The sequence below is a fragment of the Sylvia atricapilla genome, chromosome 6 (assembly GCF_009819655.1).
Source record: "Sylvia atricapilla isolate bSylAtr1 chromosome 6, bSylAtr1.pri, whole genome shotgun sequence".
In the NCBI taxonomy this organism is placed as follows: domain Eukaryota; kingdom Metazoa; phylum Chordata; class Aves; order Passeriformes; family Sylviidae; genus Sylvia; species Sylvia atricapilla.
The window spans coordinates 13,787,883-13,808,509 of NC_089145.1; the positions used below are offsets into that span (position 1 = coordinate 13,787,883).

Here is a 20,627-nt window from a genome sequence, read left to right on the forward strand (position 1 = left end):
GTATTTCTATTGCAGCCATTGCAGGGATGGTGTAATGAACTGTGATAACAGCATGATAGGTGAGTGAAGAGAGAGGGAAAAGATACTTCAGGTTCAGTGAATAAATTTCCTCCAGTCTCTGTGGAATCCCTTGTCTGAAATAGAAGATAGTGCCATGTGTACAAATTAACTTCTGCGAGGGGATCCATAATTATATATTTCTGTGTTTGAAAGTAATACTCCTGTTTTGTACCAGCCTAACTGTTCAAAATACTGTTTAATCTGAATAACCTTTTTCCCCTGGTATTTTAAAATACTAATTTTTGATTGCTAATGCAGATAAGCTTAGATGCATGATAAACAGCTGACCTTCAGTAAGGCCAAACAAAGGTTAGCTTTTCCCCAAATAATGAGGAGAGGCAACTGAATGTTACTACTGTTGCTGGACGTTATAATTTCTGTATTACAAATTCTTATTTGCACAGTACAAAATTTCAGGTATGAAGACTAAAGGATTTGTCAATTTTTTTCCCCCAGCCCACAGCTGCCCAGCTGGACAGATTTATATTAACTGCAGTAATCCACAAGTGGATCCTGAGCTCAGCAGAGAAAGGACCTGTGAGAATCAGCTGCTAAACCTCACTTTGTCAGCACACCTTCCTTGTGTGTCAGGTTGTGTCTGCCCACCAGGGTAAGTACAGACAGATTTGCATATTTTGGTCCACAAAGATGATTAAGTAATTCTTCTTGGACAATTTGAGCTGTCAAAGGCTGAGCATCAAACTTGTGAAGGCTTACCCCACAATACTGGCTCTTAAAAGTCATCATAAATGCCAAACCAAGAGACAGGAGTTAAATACTTCATAATAATATGATCAAAAAACCAAGAATATAGAGATGGCATTGAAATAATACTATTCAATCTGTGTGTTACAGCAGAATAATGTATATTTAATGTTTAGTTTTTTTCAAATATCTAAGCTCTTATTTCAATATTTGGCTGAGAGAGACAAGTTTATTTATTCATAGGCATACTTTTCAGTGTTTTTTCCCTCAAAAGGATTTCTTAAGTCTTGGGGACTTATGCTGATACTGTACAGATGAGCTGCTGTGGCATCAAGTACTGTATTGTTGAGAGAATTTTGATTATAAAAATAACAATAATGTGTTTAAGTTATTTTTTGATGAAATTTAGTCTCTTTAAGCACATAGCCTGAAGCTTTTTAGTGTTATAACTCTGAAATCACTTGAACTGTTGAAACAGCTCAGTTGAAGTCTGTGCATTTTTACTGAGTGAGGTGTAGATATTTCTCTCTCATGATGAAATACTGCTACTCAGGATTTTGGGATTTTGCTTTAATACTGAGAAACATGAAATGTGAAGTGGTTCATATGAAATGGAACCTGTAATTAGTGGAACTCACAGTATGGTGCCATGTTGAAAAATGCAGTGCTAAGGTAGACTTTGAAATTAACTGGAGGCAGATATTTTCATAATTGCAAAAATTCACCCTCTTGGACAGGCTGACATGCTTCAAAGCTGCCTTGAGCAGCAGTATATGGCTGGCAACTCAGATCATACAAACTTTTTATTCTCTGCTGTTCTGGTATGCATAACCTCTGAATTTGTGATCTCTACTGCTTCTACTACTTAAATTACTGGTGTAATTTAAGTCTAGAATGTAAGCAATTGCATTTATTTTTTAGCATTGGAAGAGTCAATGTCAAGTGTTGGTGATCCCAAAGCTCCGATAATACAGTTTTCTGGTTGTAAGAAGCTAAGTGTTATATCTTCCTAGAGATAAAAATACAAAACTAAGATGATTTGTCTTTATTGTAATTTTGGCAAACTGAATTCTTTTCTGCACTATATTGCCTGTAGAGATACTAGCACAAAATTATTTGGTTTTCTTTTGTAGTTTTTTGGGGTTTTTTGAGGGTTGTTTGTTTAGGTTTGTTGGGGTTTTTTTGTTTGGTTGGTTTTGGTTTTTTTGTTTGGGTTGTTTAGTGGTGTGTGGGTTTTGGTTTGGTTTTTTGGGGGTGGGGGGAGGGTTTGAGTGTGTTTTGTGGTTTGTTTTTGGTTTTTTGGGTTTTGGTTGGTTTTTTTTTTTTTTTGAGGATATGCAAAGGGAAAGGCTTTTTTTGTGTTTCAGGATTTTACCCTCAGTGCTGCTTAAGGCAGAACTAGGAAGCAGTGTTACAAGCCTAGGGTTTGGATTAGGAATATCAGTCTGTACTGATGAAGTAGAAATTAAAATCACTTACAGACTTGTCAAAACTGACTTATTTTAAATATTCAGCTCTAGTAATCCTATTTTGCTCGTATATTTGTTTTTATTTGAGGTTGCTTTGGGAAACATTAAGATGATCCTAAAGGTGTGTGGTTTTAGGTGTGCTTTTGGAAAAAGTGAGAGACTTATGCTATGGATTAATTATGCAGGTTTTTTTTTAGATAATGAATCTTAATTGTTTAGGAATTACAGTAAGAGGTGCTCCTGATAGAAGTTGGGTGTGAAGAGCCCTAATGTTTTAAGTCAGTCACTGAATTCACACTGCAGTGGTTCATGCTGATTGAACAACTTAGAGTCAAAGCTAGTCCTGAAGAGTAATGAAAAAATTTTGGTTAAATTTTTGGAAGAGAAAAATGGGTAAAATACCATCACCTTTATACAGTACCTCTTCCTGTGTTCATGTCATTTCAAGCAGTGCGGGATTCAATGCACTGTGAATTTATGCAACTTTGAAATCCCTTTTCTGGACTATCAGTTCTTACTGGTGAAATAAAAAACTGAGGTGACATTGTCCACTTTAAAAGGGTAAAACAGCCATGGAGTTTCTTTGATCTTAACATTAGTCCTTTACCTGAAATAGTAACTTTAATTCCTTTATTCATGTTTTGGTTCCTGTTTGAGATCTTGCATCAGTTTATCTTGATTAATTGCATGTAAACTAAGCTGGTTTAAGCAGCAATTAAATCAGTTTAATATGTTTGATTTAGGTAAAATAATTTAAAAAGTGAGTGAAGTAAAGTGAATATGTCCCAACTAAGAAGCCTGTTTAGGAAGCTGCATTTTTTTCAGGAGGAAGGACCTTTCTGATCTGTTTAGTGGGGTGATTATTTCTCAGTGATACCCTGAAGGGAACTTAACAAAAAAGAGCCTCTTTTCACAGAAGTGGTGTTAAGATTTCAAGGGGGCAGTGGTTTTGTTTTGCAGTCTGTTTTTCTGATATCTGGAGTCTGAAATACTCTTACAAATACTTCACTACTACTTTTTTTTTTTTGTGTGCTTACAGTGCAGCTGTAAGCTTCAGTGTGTAAATCAGGTGCAAGTAACCATGCTTAAGTAAATACCTAAATTTACAGGAGATTATTCTGTGGCTTACAGTTTTCAAGGTACAAAAATTGATGATCCACTTTCCATCCATTTTAGAAGCCTTTAAAATGAGCATTAATTCTCCTGGAACTCACTTTCTAATGTTGATTCACCCTACTTTGCCTGACATATTAATTAATTTTTAAGGCTTTATTTATATTTTTTCTTACTGGTTTTCATCTGTCACCATTTAAAGGGAAATATTCTATATTTCTATGTTGAATTTCAAAAAAAGTAATACTCAGTGCATATTTTTTGAAGTATGACATTTGAATTCCATTTTCTGCTTCTGGGTTTCTACGAATCAAATTAGTTTTCCTCCTTAACTATACCAAATGTGCATGATTTGACATGGAGACACAATCCTTAATCAGGCTGCAGATGAAGCAAAGAGCAAAGACAGAGTAAAGGAAAAGGTGGGGAATAAAGAAGGGGGAAAATGTCACATTTTCCTACATCTCTGGATGCTCTGTGACATGTTTGCTCCAGATGGACATATGCTACTTTGTGCCTGTCCTATTCCATTGTTTTTTTTTTCATGGTCTCCAGTCAGACCAGTAATGATCTCCAAAACAGCTTCTGTTCATTGTTGCTTACAGCTTGCTGTTAGTGTTTGTGTCAAGAAAAGCAGTCACTTTCCTGAAGGAATTGTTTTCTCACTTCCCCCATTGACAGGATTTTACCTTTTGACTGCAGCATAAGTTGGATTTAACTGATTTATGCTTTATAGAGTGTACAGCATAACATTTGTGCTGTACTTGCAATATACATAGTTTTGTGGGGTTATTATAATGGTTGGAGTTATTAACTTAGAGGTATTTTCCACCCTAAATGGTTCTATGATTCTAACAAGAGCCCTGTCCTATTTTTGAAGACAGATGCTTTCATTTGGACTGACTCAGATTGTTTAATAACATGCATCAGTATTTGTTTTAGATCATGTTATCCATTCACATTTCCATTAGCTGAAATACATAGCAATTTCCAAGTCTATTTCATAATAATTGCATCTCGTTGGGAAAGGAATATCATGCCAGATTTTTCCTTCTAAAAATTTCTAAATTATCATTGCATTTCTGTGCTATGTATCATGTCACACATAACAAGCTTGAACACATTCTTGGAAGGTTTTATTAAAAAAAACTCATCACTTTGATTTTCACAAAGAAAACAATTAATTTTGTCATCTTATAAATGTGCTTATGGATAAACAACTCTATTAATGAAGAATTAAGATGGGAATAACATAGATGATCTGTTTCAAATATTTTTAGAAAACTGATCTTTATTAATGTAATTACATTGACCATATTACGTTCTTAAAATAAGTCTCCTTGGATTAAATCAAAGTCTTGTGCTTTTGGTGTGTGTTCAGTATCATTTTTCAGAAGACCTATTGCTCCTCAGTTTAAATTCAGAATTTACTGTTATTATTAGCCTGAAAACAAAAACTGTGTTCTGTCCAAACCTCACTCTTCTGGATGGCCCTGCTGTGGCTATCAGGCTGTTTTTTTAATAAATCTAAACTTTTGTGTTGAGCAGAGCTTTCGAGAGGTCTGTTGAGATTTAACATTTTCCAGGCAAATAAGGATTAACCCATATGAGGATACATCACATCATGGCTGTACACTTGACTAATTCCTCAGGAAAATACAATTCTCTTACGAAGACTGCATCAATGTTCCTGTGTTTGGGTGTTTTAGGAACCAATATTTATCCACACCAGATTTTATGCTTGTTGCTTTTTCTAATGGCAATAGACACAGCATGCTGAAGGTTCAGGAGCTCATTTCCAAAGAAAACATCAATTGCAGTGCCCTTTCAACACAATCCAGTTCTTTTCCATCCTCTTCTGCTTTGCAGACTTGCAACTTTGCTTGATAGATTTTGGAGTTCCTTGTTTCCTCTTGCAATAATTACAAACCCTCTTGGTCTCCTACTTTCTAGTTTACACTAGCTGCAAATAGCCTATTTTTTTCCCTGTACTTGTATTAATTGACAGTAAAATTTCACCAGTATCATTCAGGTTCTTAAGCACCTTTCCATATGACCTTCTACTTTCTGACTAATTTTTAGGAAGAGAAATAGTAAACTCAGTCACTTCAAAGGAAGACTTCTGTTATGTTCCGAGTTCCTTTCTGAAATTCTGGTGGTGGAGCTGATTGCAGGAAGGTTTCCAATCCAGGGTAAAGCTGGTGAAGCTGCCAAAGAAAGTGAATAGCTCTGTTAAAGCATCAAAATCATTTGTTAACACAGAAAGATGGAAGGGTATAGTGAGAATAACAAAAACTTTCCAAGCATTCTACAAAGTTAGTTAACATGGCGGTATAATAAATCAGGGGAAAGAAGAGATTTTAAAAAGCTCCCCAAACAAAAAAGAGAAGTCAGCCAGGATCTATTAGCTCTCCCTGTCTAGGCTGTGAATGAACTGTAATGAAGGCATTAGGTGCTATAGCAACATTACTGATGTTGGATTTTTCTCTCGAATTTTTTCTTGTTTTCTGATTAGACGAGTCAAATGCTCCCTGCTGCTTATTTTGTTCATTTTTTGCCTCCCTTATATTCTACTGCAGACCTTTGTAGGAAAATCTGTGAAACCTTCAGAGAGCAAATTCAGTGTTGTGGCAAAAGAACTTGTGGCTGCATAAATCAGTTGATGGTAGGCTGTTGCAGAAGAGAGGTGAAGGAGCTTGTGCAAGACACAGACTTTTGAAAACTGCTCTGCTGGGAGAGCAATTTTTTTATTGTTTTGGCCAAGATTTGTGATCTTTGCAGAAGTGAAGGAGTGTTTGATGAGTCACAGGTAACATAACTTGTAATGGTGCTTTTACCAAGATTATTTACATATTTCTGTGTGAATGCAGAAAGGTATTGATAATAATGAAAGTGAATGTTCAGCAGGGTGAAGTGGGATAGTTGTCCTTGTGTCTTTGCAGTTCATTGTAGGCTGGACAGTTAAGTACAAGCATCAAGAAAGAAATGTTTGATACTTCAAAGAGGAGCTGTGCAGGGCCTCTCTGTAGGGATTTGTGGTGAGTTCTTAGATCATTGAAATCTATCCATTTGCTTGGCTTTACAAGAGAGAAAGCTGTTATCACCTTTTTTTTTAATCCAGTGTAATAACGTGGGGAAAAAAACTGCATTTAGTGTTACCTTGTCGGTGTGATCTCTTTGTGTCTGAATGTGCCCTGTTCAGTTCTGAGCAGCTTTAAACCAGTGGGAATTCCAGTCTCACAGCTGATTGTCTCCCAGTGACACAATGCTTGAAATAAGTATGGATTACAAAGAACACTTCACCTATCCTGGAGGAAAATGACAGGTTTTCAGTTTGATGGGGGAGGAGGGTTTATGGTGTTCTGCATGCTCCCATTCATAAGCCTCACATAGCTGTAAATTTGTCTGATACATAGCACACTGAAGAAGAGTCACATGCAAATTACAAACTCATTAATACGAGCAAATAAAATGCCTCATGACGAACTCAATGATGAAATGTTTCCTTTTGGATAGCAGGGAAACAAAACATTATTGTTACCCTCACACCTATCACATCTTGTCCCTGGTGCCTTATCTTGCCCAAATGTCAGTGCTAGACATCAGGAACAATGAATCTGTTAGGAACCCAGGAAAACCTGTACAGAAGGGTACAGGTTTTATTACAAGTTTCTTTGTATTTTTGTATTTTTTTATTACTACAGAGAGGTACTGAGATTCCAAACAAACTTGAACTTGAAAGTTGAACTTGAAAAAAAAAAGTATCTGCCCAAAAGTACCATTTAAAGAGACAGTTTATTTCTCCATACAAATAGGTTTCAAATATTAGAAACAAGGTTAATCCTAGACTGCGTGGTGCCTGTAAGTAATATGTGCTCCTTTTACTATGGAGCTGGTGTGTTAGCTGCTCTGGATTCTTTTGCTGTATGGAATGGGGCAGGATCAAAACAACTTGGAGCTGCAGCAGTTGGAGTGAAAGACACTGCTGCAGCTTGTCAAGAGTTCAAGTTTCACAGCTTTCATTTGAGAGATGGATTTGTCATCACAGCTGCTCTACCTGTTACTGGACCCTCAGGTCCCATATTGGCATCGCTTTGCTTATCCAACAGCATTACAATATTTGTAAAAAATTGAATTGGTTTTTGAAAGAAATGCAATTTTCCTGGGCTCAGTGAAATGATAGCTTATTTAATAAAATAACTCAATTCTTCTGGTGTATTTCCTGACATTTATTTGTAGAATCTGCTGGAGATCTCTATCTCTCTCTTTGTCTAATTTCAGATTTTCTGAATATTATCAAAAAGCCACAAACCTTTTATTTTACAATTAGGACTATTTACTCTGTTTAGACTTGCCAGGCAAGATTTCCTCTGTTTCTTTATGAAAGTAATCTTTTTCACTTTCCTATTTTTATCTGATTATCTAGGAGTTGTGTGTAAACACAAATTCATAACATTAGTCTTGAACTGTAAATAGCTCTGTATATGGTGATCTGTGTTATAATGAAAATCTCCTTTGAAGAATGAGGACACTTCTGTCACTAAAATTGAGTATATTTGTAATTGCTTGCATGAAGGTGCCTGTCATGTGGAAATAAATATTAATTTAAAACAATAATTTCATGCAGCCAGGATAGCTCTTTTGGTCTTGGTTAAACTATTCCTGGAGCAAGAGGTGTAACTACAGCTATAGAATAACTGCAGCAAAATAAAATTTTAAATTAGGGAAAGAAAAGAAGGGGCTAAGAAGAAATCCTTATTTGAAAATCCTTAGACTATATATGCCACTAATTTTGGACAGTAAGAGTACATACCACTAGAAAAAAAGGCTGTTATGGCTCCCACATCTCATGGATTATCTCTTGGCGTCAGTTAAATGCAATTTAATTGTCTGAGTTACAAGAAATTTGATGAACTTTAGAGGATTTCTAGAAATTCTGAGTTCCCCTGAGGTTAGAATCTGTATATCAACAAGTCAGTCTTCAGAGGGTTAGTGTCCAAAATGCACTTAATAAAGATAAAATATTCAGGTACCTGTGAAAGGAAGGTACCAAATTTTTCATGCCAAATTATTATTAAAATTGTGCCACTTCAGAAGACTTTAAATATTATTTGGGTCTCAATTTAAAAAATGGCAGTAACTTTAAAGTCCAGGAAAATATTTTTGTATCTGGATACCAGCTGTACTGCTGCTGAATGTGTATTTTTTGTGGTTTTTTGATAGTCTTGTGAAACATGGGGACATGTGCTTGGATGCAGATGAATGTCCATGCTCATGGAAGGGGAAGGAATATTTTCCAGGCGACAAAGTCATTTCTTCCTGTCATACATGGTAAGTGGAGATCTATTTAAGGGATGAGTTCACTTTAGTATTTGTAGGTTGTTTATTTTTTCTTCATGTGTTTTAATCCTAAATTTCACAGCAGATTATCTGAATCATCTACTTTGACTTTGTATTTGTATTTCTTCAAAGAGCTATTAAAACTGGTACAGGTTTTGTTGTTCCGAAGTGCTTTACATGACAAAATAATAGCGGTTTGGGATCTTTTTAGTTTTTAAAAATCTTGATTTAGAAAAACGAAATTGTTTTATTTTTGAGGTCTTGGCTAATATTCCTTAAGTACAGGTAAAATCCCTTAAATATTACACCTGAGTGACATTTTTCAAAAGCTTTTTACTTATTCTTTTTCACATTTGGTACTGAATCTGAGCAGTCTAGAGACCAGGACATAACCCTGTGTCCTTAAATGTGCATCCACTACTGTGTTGAATTAGGGGAGTACTGAGCACATCATGTACCGAGCAAAGAAACTGACGAACTGGTCACTGATTTTGTGTATTTGGGTAACTGTGTATATGATGAATCAGTCAGCCTTCAGAGGGAGAATTCTAATAGGCAAGGCTTGATAGGATCGTTTAAACACACTCAGGCACTGCTCCTGTTACTATCCAGTGTTGTAAAGGCAGCACGTACCCTGCCAGGTTTCCTCCAGCACTCTCAGTAGGATGTGTTTTACCGCCATTTGAATAAGCTTCACAGGAATGTGAAAATACACCCCACCTGCCTGATCCTGCCTGAAACAAGCTCATTTCCTGACCATCTCTGCCTGTTTTCCTCTCTGACCATGGCTGAGTGTTGCAGGCTGGCACTAAGCAGTGCCATTTGTCTTATCAGAAGAGCCTCAGAAAAATCAGCTGTGCTGCCAAGCACCATGATGCTGTGGTAGAGGTGTAGCCTCCAGCTTCCCAGCAGAGCAGTTCCCTCTTTTTTTGCCCTCCTTGCAGCCTACCAGGAGCATTTAACTGGTGTCCCCTGGTGAGCTGCTGCTCCTGGCCTGCCCAGCCCAGGGAAGGCTTGTCTGGAGCACCAGGCTCTGCCTTGTCTGGATGTGGTGCCCCCTCCAGCCTTGTGCTGACTGCCTTCCTCTGCCTCTCGTCAGGTCCTCAGTAGCTGCTCTAGAAGAGATTTGTAGCCCTTTGGTCGACTGGGGAAGCGACTTAGAAGCCATCTCCACTGGGCAGGCAGGTAAAGCGACCCGGGTTATTCACCCCCTTGTCTCCAAAGGCTTCTCCATTTGGACCTGGTGTGGGATTGCTTGCATCAGAGAGAATTAATTTATCCCATCTAATCTGTAGGAGACTTTACCAAAGGCAGCAGCAGTGCAGGGAGAAAGACACTGGATATTTAACCTTCTCCTTTTTTCTTTTTTTTTTTTTTTTTTTTTTTTTTTTTTTTTTTTTTTTTTTTTTTTTTTTTTTTTTTTTTTTTCCCTGAGGCCACGCTCATTAATTCATGCAGAAATCCTTAATCTTGTCATGCTTTTGCAGTCTTCCATGTCCAGAAGCAAAGACAGATTAAGTGATAATGGCTTTTTGGCAATCAGTTGCTCTCTAGTAGAGGGGAATCTGCAACAAGCTCTGCTTGATATAAATCATATAAAATCTCTGAGTGTGCGGAGTGTGTATCTGATATGTTAAAGGAAAGGTGCAAAGCATGGGAGTGCTGTGCAAACTAACACCCTTAGGAACTCCTGGAAGTTATCTATATATAATGGGGTTGGTGCATTCAATTAGTGTGTGTTGATACTAAGTGTTATCCTACTCATATTTAATGTAGTGTTAGCAACATCAATTGATAAATCAGATCAATACTTAACTGTAATATGATAAACAAAATAATTTCAAAAGTTGGCAAAACTACCTGTGAGCTGACAGGAACTTTCAACCCAAGACCAGGGGTCTGACTGACCTGTGGTTCTAGGTTTCCCAGGTTTTGTTTTCAATGCAAGTACCTGAAATATTTAGCATGTAATGGCAACATTAAACATAAAGTGCTTTAATGCTGAGGCTGTCAGAGCAACATTTTGATGGGGTGCTGTGCCAGGTAAGATGAGTTTATGCAAATACATGTGCTGGTCGTATGCTGAGACCATTGAGCAACTCCCGATCACTCTCTGTGCTGAATTGGGCCTCTTGTATTCTTAAATACTTCTTGGAAATATGCTTCATAAAAAGCTGTTTGAAGTTTATAAGGTTCTGGTAGCTCAGCTTTTCCAACTAGGGCTCTCTAGATTCTGATAAATAATTATTAGTTCACTTAGTGTGAAACAAGCCTGGTGCAGAGGACTTTAAAGATGTTAAAGGACTTTAAAGATTAAGTCTACAACTTAATCCCTTCCTTCTGACTATAGACTTGTGTGTTTCTGAAAAAAGAAAAGGATCTCCCTTTACATGTTAAGAAATGTTTCTGCACATGCCCTGAAGAGGTCAGCATACAGAGAAGCATTTGAATAGGGCAAGAGCAAAACTAAAACCTGATGTCTCAGGGGAACATGAGAAGCAGCATTCAGTCTTCCAGTCCAAACATAATTTCTTCTGTTTGCCTCTCTCTCCATCAGCCCAGTGAGGCTCCTTCCTTTGGTACTGTTCTGAGGTGACTGCAGTTAGCAAGTCCTACTGCTGTTTCCTTGTGCTTTGGTACAGCAAACACCTCTCACGTGTGTTACTTTTAACTTTTTTTATCCATATGCACTGTCTATTGATACATGAAGTGATGCAGAACACAAGCAGTGGACCAAATCAGTGATGGGATAAGCAGAGTCTTGGAAGATCTGGACAGTGGCTCCATGTAGGTGCAAGTTAATTGCTAAGTGAAATGAAGGAAACCTGATGCTACCAGCAGCTGGAGCTGCCTGGATTTTCCAGATATTTGCTGCTCTTTTGGAAAGAGTGGTGTATTGGCACTGTGATAAAAATATGAAGGACAAGTTATACTGACAAAAACTTACACTGAGAAAAAAACTTTATACTGCCTGCTGCTTCAGTATATGGGATGTCACATGTTAGGGATTTATCCCATTTTTCTGTAAGTCAGATTAAGACCTTAATTGCAGAATATTCAGCATTCATTTAATGAGGAAATTTAAAGTATTAAAAAAGCCCTACCAAACTTTGGCATGTACCAGAATTTATATCACATGCTGTATTTAGTTTAACTTGCATTTATAAAGATTCTCATACTAAAGCTATTCCAGGCCAACAGCTTTGCTGTTTTATCAAGGACAGTTGAAGTGTCTGGGTCATTTGGGAATGTAAAAATGGTATTTTAATGATTACTTGTGGATGCAGGAAATGAAATTCTGTCCATTATTTATAAAACTTACATAATTTCTGAAAATGTTATTTAGATTGCAACTGGTTGATTCAGAAAGAGGCGTTTTATCCAACGCTGGAAAGCCTCTTATTATGCAAAGAGAATCCATTTATTATCTTATGCTGCAAAGGGAATTCAACAAGTCTGAACATTCATTAGATGTGTGGTGGAAATCCTTTGATGCTTGAGGTGGCTATAGACATAACTTGAACCATTTTGGAAGCTCCTAAACTGTTAGGCTGGGGTTTGGGAGTAATGACATCTGCAGAAAGAGTAAGTCCAACAACATGGATCTTATAAGGAACCTAAGAACCAAAATAATGTTACTGAAATATTTCCTTGGTAATTCTATGAAAGTCTCATTCAGGCAGAGAATGCAGGAAGACTCTAGTGATGGGACGTGCTACTTTTTGAGTCTAGGATTCAGCTTGCACAGAAAACAATGTTTGGTGAAAAGCTGAAAAAGAAGGCTTTCACTTTGTGGCATGTTATTGGTGTGCACTAGAGAATAAATTGTATTATGTTGCACTGGATGTTTTGTATTATTAGTTTGTTATTCTTGGTTATATTTTTTGTTGTTCTTGGTTATATTTTTTGGGTTTTTTAGGCTTTTTGTGCTGTCTGTGTATTCTGGAGCCTCTAAATTCTTCTGGAAAAAGAAACTTAGATGTTTTGAGTTCAATATGTATGGTTTTGGTTTTTTTTTTTTCCCAGAGAGTAAATTAATGTGTCCTGCTTCTAGCCAACATTTCAGGATGCTTCTGTCCGCACACCTCACACTTGCACAGCTTTTGTTTCTTTGCTTCTCAGTGCAATAGCTGTGATCATTTTTCTGGGCTTGCAGCTGATATTCCCGTTGTTGGTGGTGCATTTTTCAGCATTTGCCAGCATGGATCATTCCAGTGCACCTTCCAGCCCTGCCCATCGATGTGCACGGCGTACGGGGACCGGCACTACAGGACCTTCGACGGGCTCACCTTTGACTTTGTTGGAACTTGTAAGGTTTACCTAGTTAAGGTGAGATATTTTTTTTTTTGTTAAACATCTCTAAAAGTGGATTTAAAACTGTTAAAATCTACTGTTGTACTTATTTTGGCTGTGCATTTCATTGAGTCCTACGTCCTGTTTTTTCATTTTTGGTTTTTGATATTGTTTGGACTTTGAATCATACATAACATAAATATACACTGAGGCTTCTGCTAACTGAACTATGTAACAATATGCATATTTATATTGGTATATTTTAAAATGGACGTTTGTTTGTTTTTTTCCTTCAGGGTACTTCTTCAACCAGTCTTTCTGTCATTATTGAGAATATTGACTGCTTTAGTACTGGAATCATTTGCAGGAAAAACGTTTTCATTAATGTTGGGAAGTCTTTTTTAGTATTTGATGATGAAACTGGGAATCCAGTAAGTTTCGGTTCTTGCTGCTGGTCAAAAAACAGCTTATGTACTTTTCTGGTTATTTCTCCCTTTCATAACCAAGAACTTATTGTGCCACTTCAGTAGCAGAGGTGTAAATATCTTTACAGTGTTTGCTGCTCACATCTGGATTGATTGAAACCTTAAACAAAATATTCTCCATAGTTGACAAAAATATTAGATGATATAATTTTAGCTCTTTTGTTTAGACTTAAATCATGTTTAATATCTCAAGAGTAATGCAGGTGTTTTGAAGTCAGTGGGAGTTTTGCTATTAATTCCACTAGAACTAAGAGCTTAGTCAGGTCTGGAATGTATAGGAGGAATATTTGTATACAGTTAAAAAATCCCAACAAATTAAAGCCCCTGGTATATTCTCCACAGCCTGAATTTCATTTTTGTTTTGGCCAAGCTGCAAACTCTATTCTGTAAATGTTTAGTATATTAGTGATTATAATATAAAATTACAGTTTATAGACTGACTAGAGAGAGGAGGTTAGAGATACTGTGTAGTTAAACCTGGCATCTTAGTCCATGCTACAAATAAGTTGCAGTTTGATTGTTAGTGGATCAAGAGAAAAATGCTTCGTGTAAATAAGATTGTAATCTAGGGACATATTTGGATAATTCCTTATTTCCAGAGGCTGATTCATTTATCTCTTTTACCTAACCATATTTAAAAAAAAAAGAGCGTGTGACAGAGACAGAATTATTAATAACTAAGTAAAAATCATAATCAGGAGCCTTAAGACTATTCATCTACCTCCCAGATGAATCATTAACATTCTGATTTTCAGTTCATCACCCATCCTGTAAATTTGATATAAAATCAACTTTTAACATTGGAAAATCATAACAATACAATAAACTTCACAGTCAAAATCCAGGCTCCTTTTGCTTAAGCATTTCTCCCTCTGTGGCCTTCTGTGTGTTTTTGGATATGTCTGAGAACCATGTTGTCAATATTATTTGGGTGTTTAATTTCCTGTCAAGTGATCATTTTATGAAGATATTATTTCCATTATAAGCTCCCTCGTTTTATTTTGCACAGAGCTTATCTAGTCACATAGATGGCCTACAAAAAATGCAGTTATGGAAAGCTGGATTTTTCACTGTTGTTCATTTTCCGGATGAACATGTCACCATTCTTTGGGATCAGAGAACAACAGTTCATGTCCAGATGGGTCATCAGTGGCAGGTAGGTGGAAGTCAACACTCTTATTGCCATTTCTCTGAGGTATTTATGAAAATCTTGTTAAATAAAGCATAATTATTCAGCAAGCACACTGTCAAATAAATTAAAGTGGCATTCAGCTACCTTGTCAATGAAACTATTGATTCTCATTTATCTTTTTTTTTCATTACTCTTTGTTGTTACAGAAGTTATACAGAAGAGAGAAATATCTTTGGGTCAAAGTTCTCCTTCAGTCCTCATTCCTTACATGACTGAAGCAGATGTTATTTTGCTAAGCCTTGAAAAAAACACATAACTGGCTAACAGCTCCCTTCTCTGAACAAAAAGATCATCTCCTTTTTTAAATGCTTGGGGATACATAACTGAAAGAGCATAATAGTGACATTGCCAAAATAAAATATCCTCCATAGCTTTGTTACTGAATTCTTTTGACTGAAATGTATGTGAAGAATGATCAAAATGTGACAAATTTATAATAAAACAGCTGAAGATGCAAGTTTTAAAAATGGTTATGACTGATAGTGCTTCATCTTGTGAAAATACATTTTTGTATATGTGTGTGGTTTTTTCTCAGGGAGAATTGACTGGATTATGTGGAAATTTTGATTTGAAGACAGTAAATGAACTGAGGACTCCAGATAATTTTGAATTAACAAACTCACAAGAGTTTGGAAACAGTTGGACAGCTGTAGAGGTACATGGCAAAAAGAGAATGTGCTTGCTATTATATTTTGCTAGTAGATTTTTTTTCCTGTTATACCATAAAATTCATCTTGAATGAAATCAGAAGTTCATTCCTGGAAGAACCAGTAAGGCAGCAATACAAACAACAGTATCAGCAATTCTTAAAGATGTCATAATCTGTTAAAGAAAAAACAGTAATCAGCTTTTTATGATGGAGTGTTAGAGAGTAAAGAAGAATGCTTTTGAATGTTTTTGATTACATTTGAACAGTAAAGTAGTGGGGTTTTTTATAATGGAAGAATTTTGAGTTCACTTTAGAGTGTGTTTACAGCTTAACTGATTCTTCATAGCTGGGAAACATGTAACTGTGCAACCACAGAAATGGACATAAAAATTCTCCATGTTGTAAAGTTAGAAATAGAACTCTTTGTAAGGTAATGTTTCTAGTGGTGTTCATAGAAATGTACCTTCCTAGTAGTTAGGGTAAAAAGATCTGATTTTTGCATCTGTGCATTTTTAGTGTGCATCTGCTCCTGATGCACATTATCTGAGTGATCTTTGTTATTTATGTCAGGGACACTGTTCAGGTGTAAGTACTGCAGGTTGGGCCTCTCTGGCACCTCTGCTTAGATGTATGTGTGTGTTTTTCTGCTGCTTTCAGACCATTGAAACGTTTCTTCAAATTGTGTGATTTTCCTGTTCTTCATTAGCATTAGCTTTTAATTCTATATAATACTCCTGATTTAGTTTCATAGATGATGCATGCGCTTCATGTTTTGCATCTCCCTAAAAAAATTAAAAGCACAAAAATATGCTTTGCAAGGTCAAAACACAAAGCGGTCATGAAAAAAATTGCTCACCTTTGTTTTGCTTCCTGGTTTAGTGTGTTGACAGCTCTGACATTCGAAATCCATGCAGTTTGAACCCCCTTAGAGAGCCGTTTGCCAAGAAGGAATGTGGGATTCTGCTAAGTGAAGCATTTGAAGCTTGCCACCCAGTGGTGAGTTGTAGTCCTGTGTATAATCAGGGGAAAGTGAACATAGCACCAGAGGGAAATGTTGCTCTTCAACATGAAGCACTCTGTATTTAATGAAGACAAAAATACACTCAATTTGGGGTATTTTCTTTTTAATCACAAGAATTATTTGTGTAAGCATAACCACTTGCTTGCTTTTCATGAAATGTGTTACATGGCACTCAGATTTTTCATGCATGTATAAAGAAATGTATTAAATAGGCAGTGCCAGGTGGGAAGAACTCGTTCCTGGAAGACTTACTCAAATGTAAATCAATTTGAGTAAATTATGTAAATGTGTAAAATTTACATAAGCAAATCAGCATTGACGGTCTTCTTTGAAATTTTGTCACTTAAGACTTGAAGATACTGTAAGGAAAAATGACAAATTCTTGTGTGAAATTGTCTGATAATATGAAGAGAGTATGACCTACTTGCATGTAAAGAAGAGCTTTTCATCTACTTTGATTTCTTTTATTTTATGTGTATCTGACTTCCTTAAAATTTGAGTTTACTGATTGGAGTAAATCCATAATTTACTCAAGTTTTAATTTTTAAAACATTTTATTTTATAAGGCTTTTCACGGTTTATTAGGGCTTAAATATTACAGAACAATACAAAACACAAGCCCACGTTAGTATCTTATTATCCCTGTTCCTTAATGGGTCATTGATTTAATTGTGTTTCTAAGCGCTGGACAGGATTTTATGGTTCATTCCAATGAACGTTTTTTCTCATGTTTCAGGAAGCACTGAGAATTAAATCTTTAATACTTCCACGTTTGATATGTTGCTTTTTGAAAGAGCCATAGCTTCGTGTCGAGGTGTTGATTGGCAGATTCTGTGGGAGGGTTTCTGATAAGCGATAATTTTTATTTCCAGATTGACGTCACCTGGTTTTACTCCAACTGCTTGACAGACACTTGTGGCTGTAACCAAGGAGGTGACTGTGAGTGTTTCTGCACCAGTGTCTCAGCGTATGCCCACCAGTGCTGCCAGCACGGAGTTGCTGTAGACTGGAGGTCTCCCAGAGTGTGCCGTAAGTTTGTTTAACCACTGTTGCCAAGGGCTGCCACTGCCCTGCATTCATGGGAGCCAGACCTGAAAAATCAGTCACACCAGGTTACCTGGGGCCAGGAATTGAACCTGAGCATCACTGGTAGGAAGATGAGTTGGTGTCTCTTGCTCCAATTTCATTTTGGTCTAGCTGGGTTATGTGCTTTTTCTGTGTTTCTGAGTGATACTTTTCTACTTTTAATCCCTTGTCCTGTGATGTGAAAGGAGAACTCCTGGGATGTCTGTATTAGGGTACAGAGTGCATCCCTCAAACCAAAGGTGCAAAGTTTACAGCTCAAGTGATTTCCATCTTCAGGAGAACTTTACTTCTTAATAAGCTCTAGTAAACATACATGCCTTATTAGAACCCCCTGAGCAACTGTGAAATGTATTTCTTGCCTTCTGAAGAGAAAAAAGTACGTTTTTAAGCAGAGCATAGTCATTAACTTAGTATTCCTCTCCAACAATTCTTAGAACTTACAAAAACAAATCTGAGGCCTTTTTTTCTCTAACACCTAGTGGAAATGCCTAACAGGAGGCTGTCATGTCCCCAAAGATGTGATAAATGAAGGGGAGATGCAAAGAATGGAAGGAAACAAGCATTTTTCTAACTTTGCAGTTGCACAGAGTATGCAGCTTGCTCAGGGTCACACAGTAAACTGGCCACAGAGTGAGGGGGTTGCTCTTAACTTTTGGTGGAAAAGGTGAGTTTTAATGTGAAGCTAAATCACAGCCACTAGAGGTCACAAAAAGACAGCTGTAGGTATGTAAGCTTAGTATTTCCTTCTGGGAAGCCATGCTTTCTTTATATCTTTGTAGTTTAAATTAGTATTTTATCTGAAGTACAGCAAATATTTGCAATAAATTTTGAATAAATGTTTGTGTATTATCTAACTTGGCCAATTTATCTTAATTGTAAAGGGGAGTAGAAAAACTGTTCTTCTGTAGAGTGACTAACTTTCTTTTTTCTTTTTCTAGCTTATGATTGTGAATATTTCAACAAAGGTAAGTTCTAAAGGAAGTGACAATATCAATAGAATCTGGGTTTTTTTTTTATTAAAGTCTTAGACTATTTGTATAAAAACAATTGTGTTAATGAAAACATCTGTGAACGTTAAGTTGTTTAACAAGCCAAGATTCTGTTTTGCTGCTTTATTTTGCTTTTTGAAAGGCTTTTAATTTCATGATACTTTTTATCCCTGGACCTCTCCCAAGGACATGTGTCTAACTAATTTTCTTTGCAGTGATGGATGGTGATTAAACAATTAAACCATTAACAGCATATCAACTGAAATGTGCTAGTGGCACTACTTGCTTGAGGCACAGTGCAGTTCAAAGCTGAGCAGATCCCAGTGGGTGGTTAAATCACTCACAGGCTCCTGTGCAGCCTCCAGAGGGAGGTAGATGTTAACCTATGACAACTTTTTGTCCCCAGATGAGGAATAGCACCCCTTTTAGGTCTGCCTGACCTAGCCTCACATTCCTGAGCAGCCAACATTGGCTGCCAGCAAGGCGTACAAACCTTGGAGAAGGTGCCAGACCATACCTTGAACCTGCACTGGGTGCTGCAGTGCTGTGTTAGCCCTGGAATTCAGACTATTTCCAAATTATCCTGTCTGTGTCTGCACAGTCAAATGTGGCACACAAGCCAGCCTGGCGTGAGGAAGGGTCAGGGCTCCTGCTCTTTATGCTATAACTTTTTATCAAGCTCAGGTCTATCCACATGGCATGGAGTATCTTGGAGTATTCTGATCAATATTGCAGCAACTCACTCCTGGAAAGGTCTCAGAAAGGGACCAAGTTTAAATTAGGACAGGCTCATGCACTGTGCCAGGGCCAAAACATATCGGCAAGAAATTTGCCTTTTCTCACACACTGACTACTGACAAGATTTTTGATGGGGCCTGGGAATTTTATTTAAATCACCATTAATTTAAGACTTTAAATTAATTCAAATAAAGGATAGTTGAACATAGGAGGTGATTGAAGGTTTTAAGTTTTCTTTTTTGGTTGGTTTGTTTGTTTCATAAAAGAAACACAGCCTGATAATAGACAACCTTCCTGCAGGTAGGCTGAAAGTGCAGTGCCTCTAACATCTGTCATGGTAGTGAAGCTAGATGGTAACACAAACTTTTAAGGTGTGCTATTACCTTTATTTGTTGCTGAATTCTCACTGGCAGAAATTAGTGGAAATAGTGGAGATTTGTGCATGTGACCAGCCTTGCAGTAAGCATGGTTATTGTATGCTTCTTACTTTGCATTTTTATACTCTTTGCTAATCCAGCTCATCAGTGTTCAATATAGGATGTTTCAGAGCTGTCAGTTGGCAAAAAAAAAATCATTTCCATGCTGAATAATTTCTTGTCTATGTAACTTATAGTAGGATAACCCAGAATTACTTCATTTTGGAGACAGGAAGGTTAAGAAACTGTCTTAGACCAGACAGAAGTTTTCTCTATGTAACTTTGTGATGAATCCGGAGAGAAATAGTTCCAGTCCTACTAGAAGCAGAAGCCCTTTGTCTTTTTTCAAGAGAAATCCTCAGCTGGTGGCTGTGGTCTCTCAACTTTTGCATGGGCCTGAGATGGGATACTTAAACATAGGAGGATATTTCCAGAATACTGGATGTTTTCAGTATTAATTTAAAACATGTTTTTCCAGCTCCCTGCCCTGAAGGTTAAGAGGTATCTTTGTACATGTTTAGGTGGGCATGGACTTGTGTCCTAACTGGCTACCTTTTCAGGCCATTAGAATCTAAAGCTTTTAATGTTTGTAATGCAGCATCCTTAGGATTTCAAAACTCAATAAATTTCAGCATTATGGAAAACGAGAATATGAAGGCAGGCTGAAAATGGCAGTCCAAACTTTTAACCTGTTGGAACAGATTTTAGGAGTCAATCTGATTGACTTCCCAGCTGTTAGCTGCAGTTATCTCGGATGTATGCTTGCCATGTCTGGTAATGAGGTGACCTGCTCAGGTGAGGCATGAAATGCTTAATTTAACAGAGAACTTTAAAAAAATACTTTCAAGCATCTAAAAATAAATTCAAAACTATTTTCTGCAGTAAAGGTTGATCTAAATGAGAAGGCGTGGCATTTTAAGGTTTGTAAAATAACTTTGCATGGTTTTGGCTTTTTTAACTTATAGATAAAATATGACCATTCTTTGCTTATGATACTGATTTCTTCCTGTCTTACTTCACCGTGGTTATGTTTGTATCTTCACTGTTCCAGCAGCTTTTTGATGCTTGTTG

The 20,627-nt window shown here is 36.9% G+C and overlaps 1 protein-coding gene across 1 annotated transcript in view; it reads left to right on the forward strand.

Annotated features, from left to right (window-relative positions):
- The window catches only part of OTOG (otogelin), an 83,973-nt gene that overhangs the window by 24,476 nt on the left and 38,870 nt on the right, over positions 1-20,627 (forward strand). Inside the window, exons 18-27 of the mRNA XM_066320840.1 lie at positions 16-59; positions 517-670; positions 8,571-8,678; positions 12,878-13,016; positions 13,277-13,411; positions 14,475-14,621; positions 15,193-15,312; positions 16,186-16,302; positions 17,200-17,356; positions 18,352-18,378. Of these exons, the coding sequence (XP_066176937.1) occupies positions 16-59; positions 517-670; positions 8,571-8,678; positions 12,878-13,016; positions 13,277-13,411; positions 14,475-14,621; positions 15,193-15,312; positions 16,186-16,302; positions 17,200-17,356; positions 18,352-18,378 (1,148 nt within the window). The remainder of the gene's footprint in view (positions 1-15; positions 60-516; positions 671-8,570; positions 8,679-12,877; positions 13,017-13,276; positions 13,412-14,474; positions 14,622-15,192; positions 15,313-16,185; positions 16,303-17,199; positions 17,357-18,351; positions 18,379-20,627) is intronic.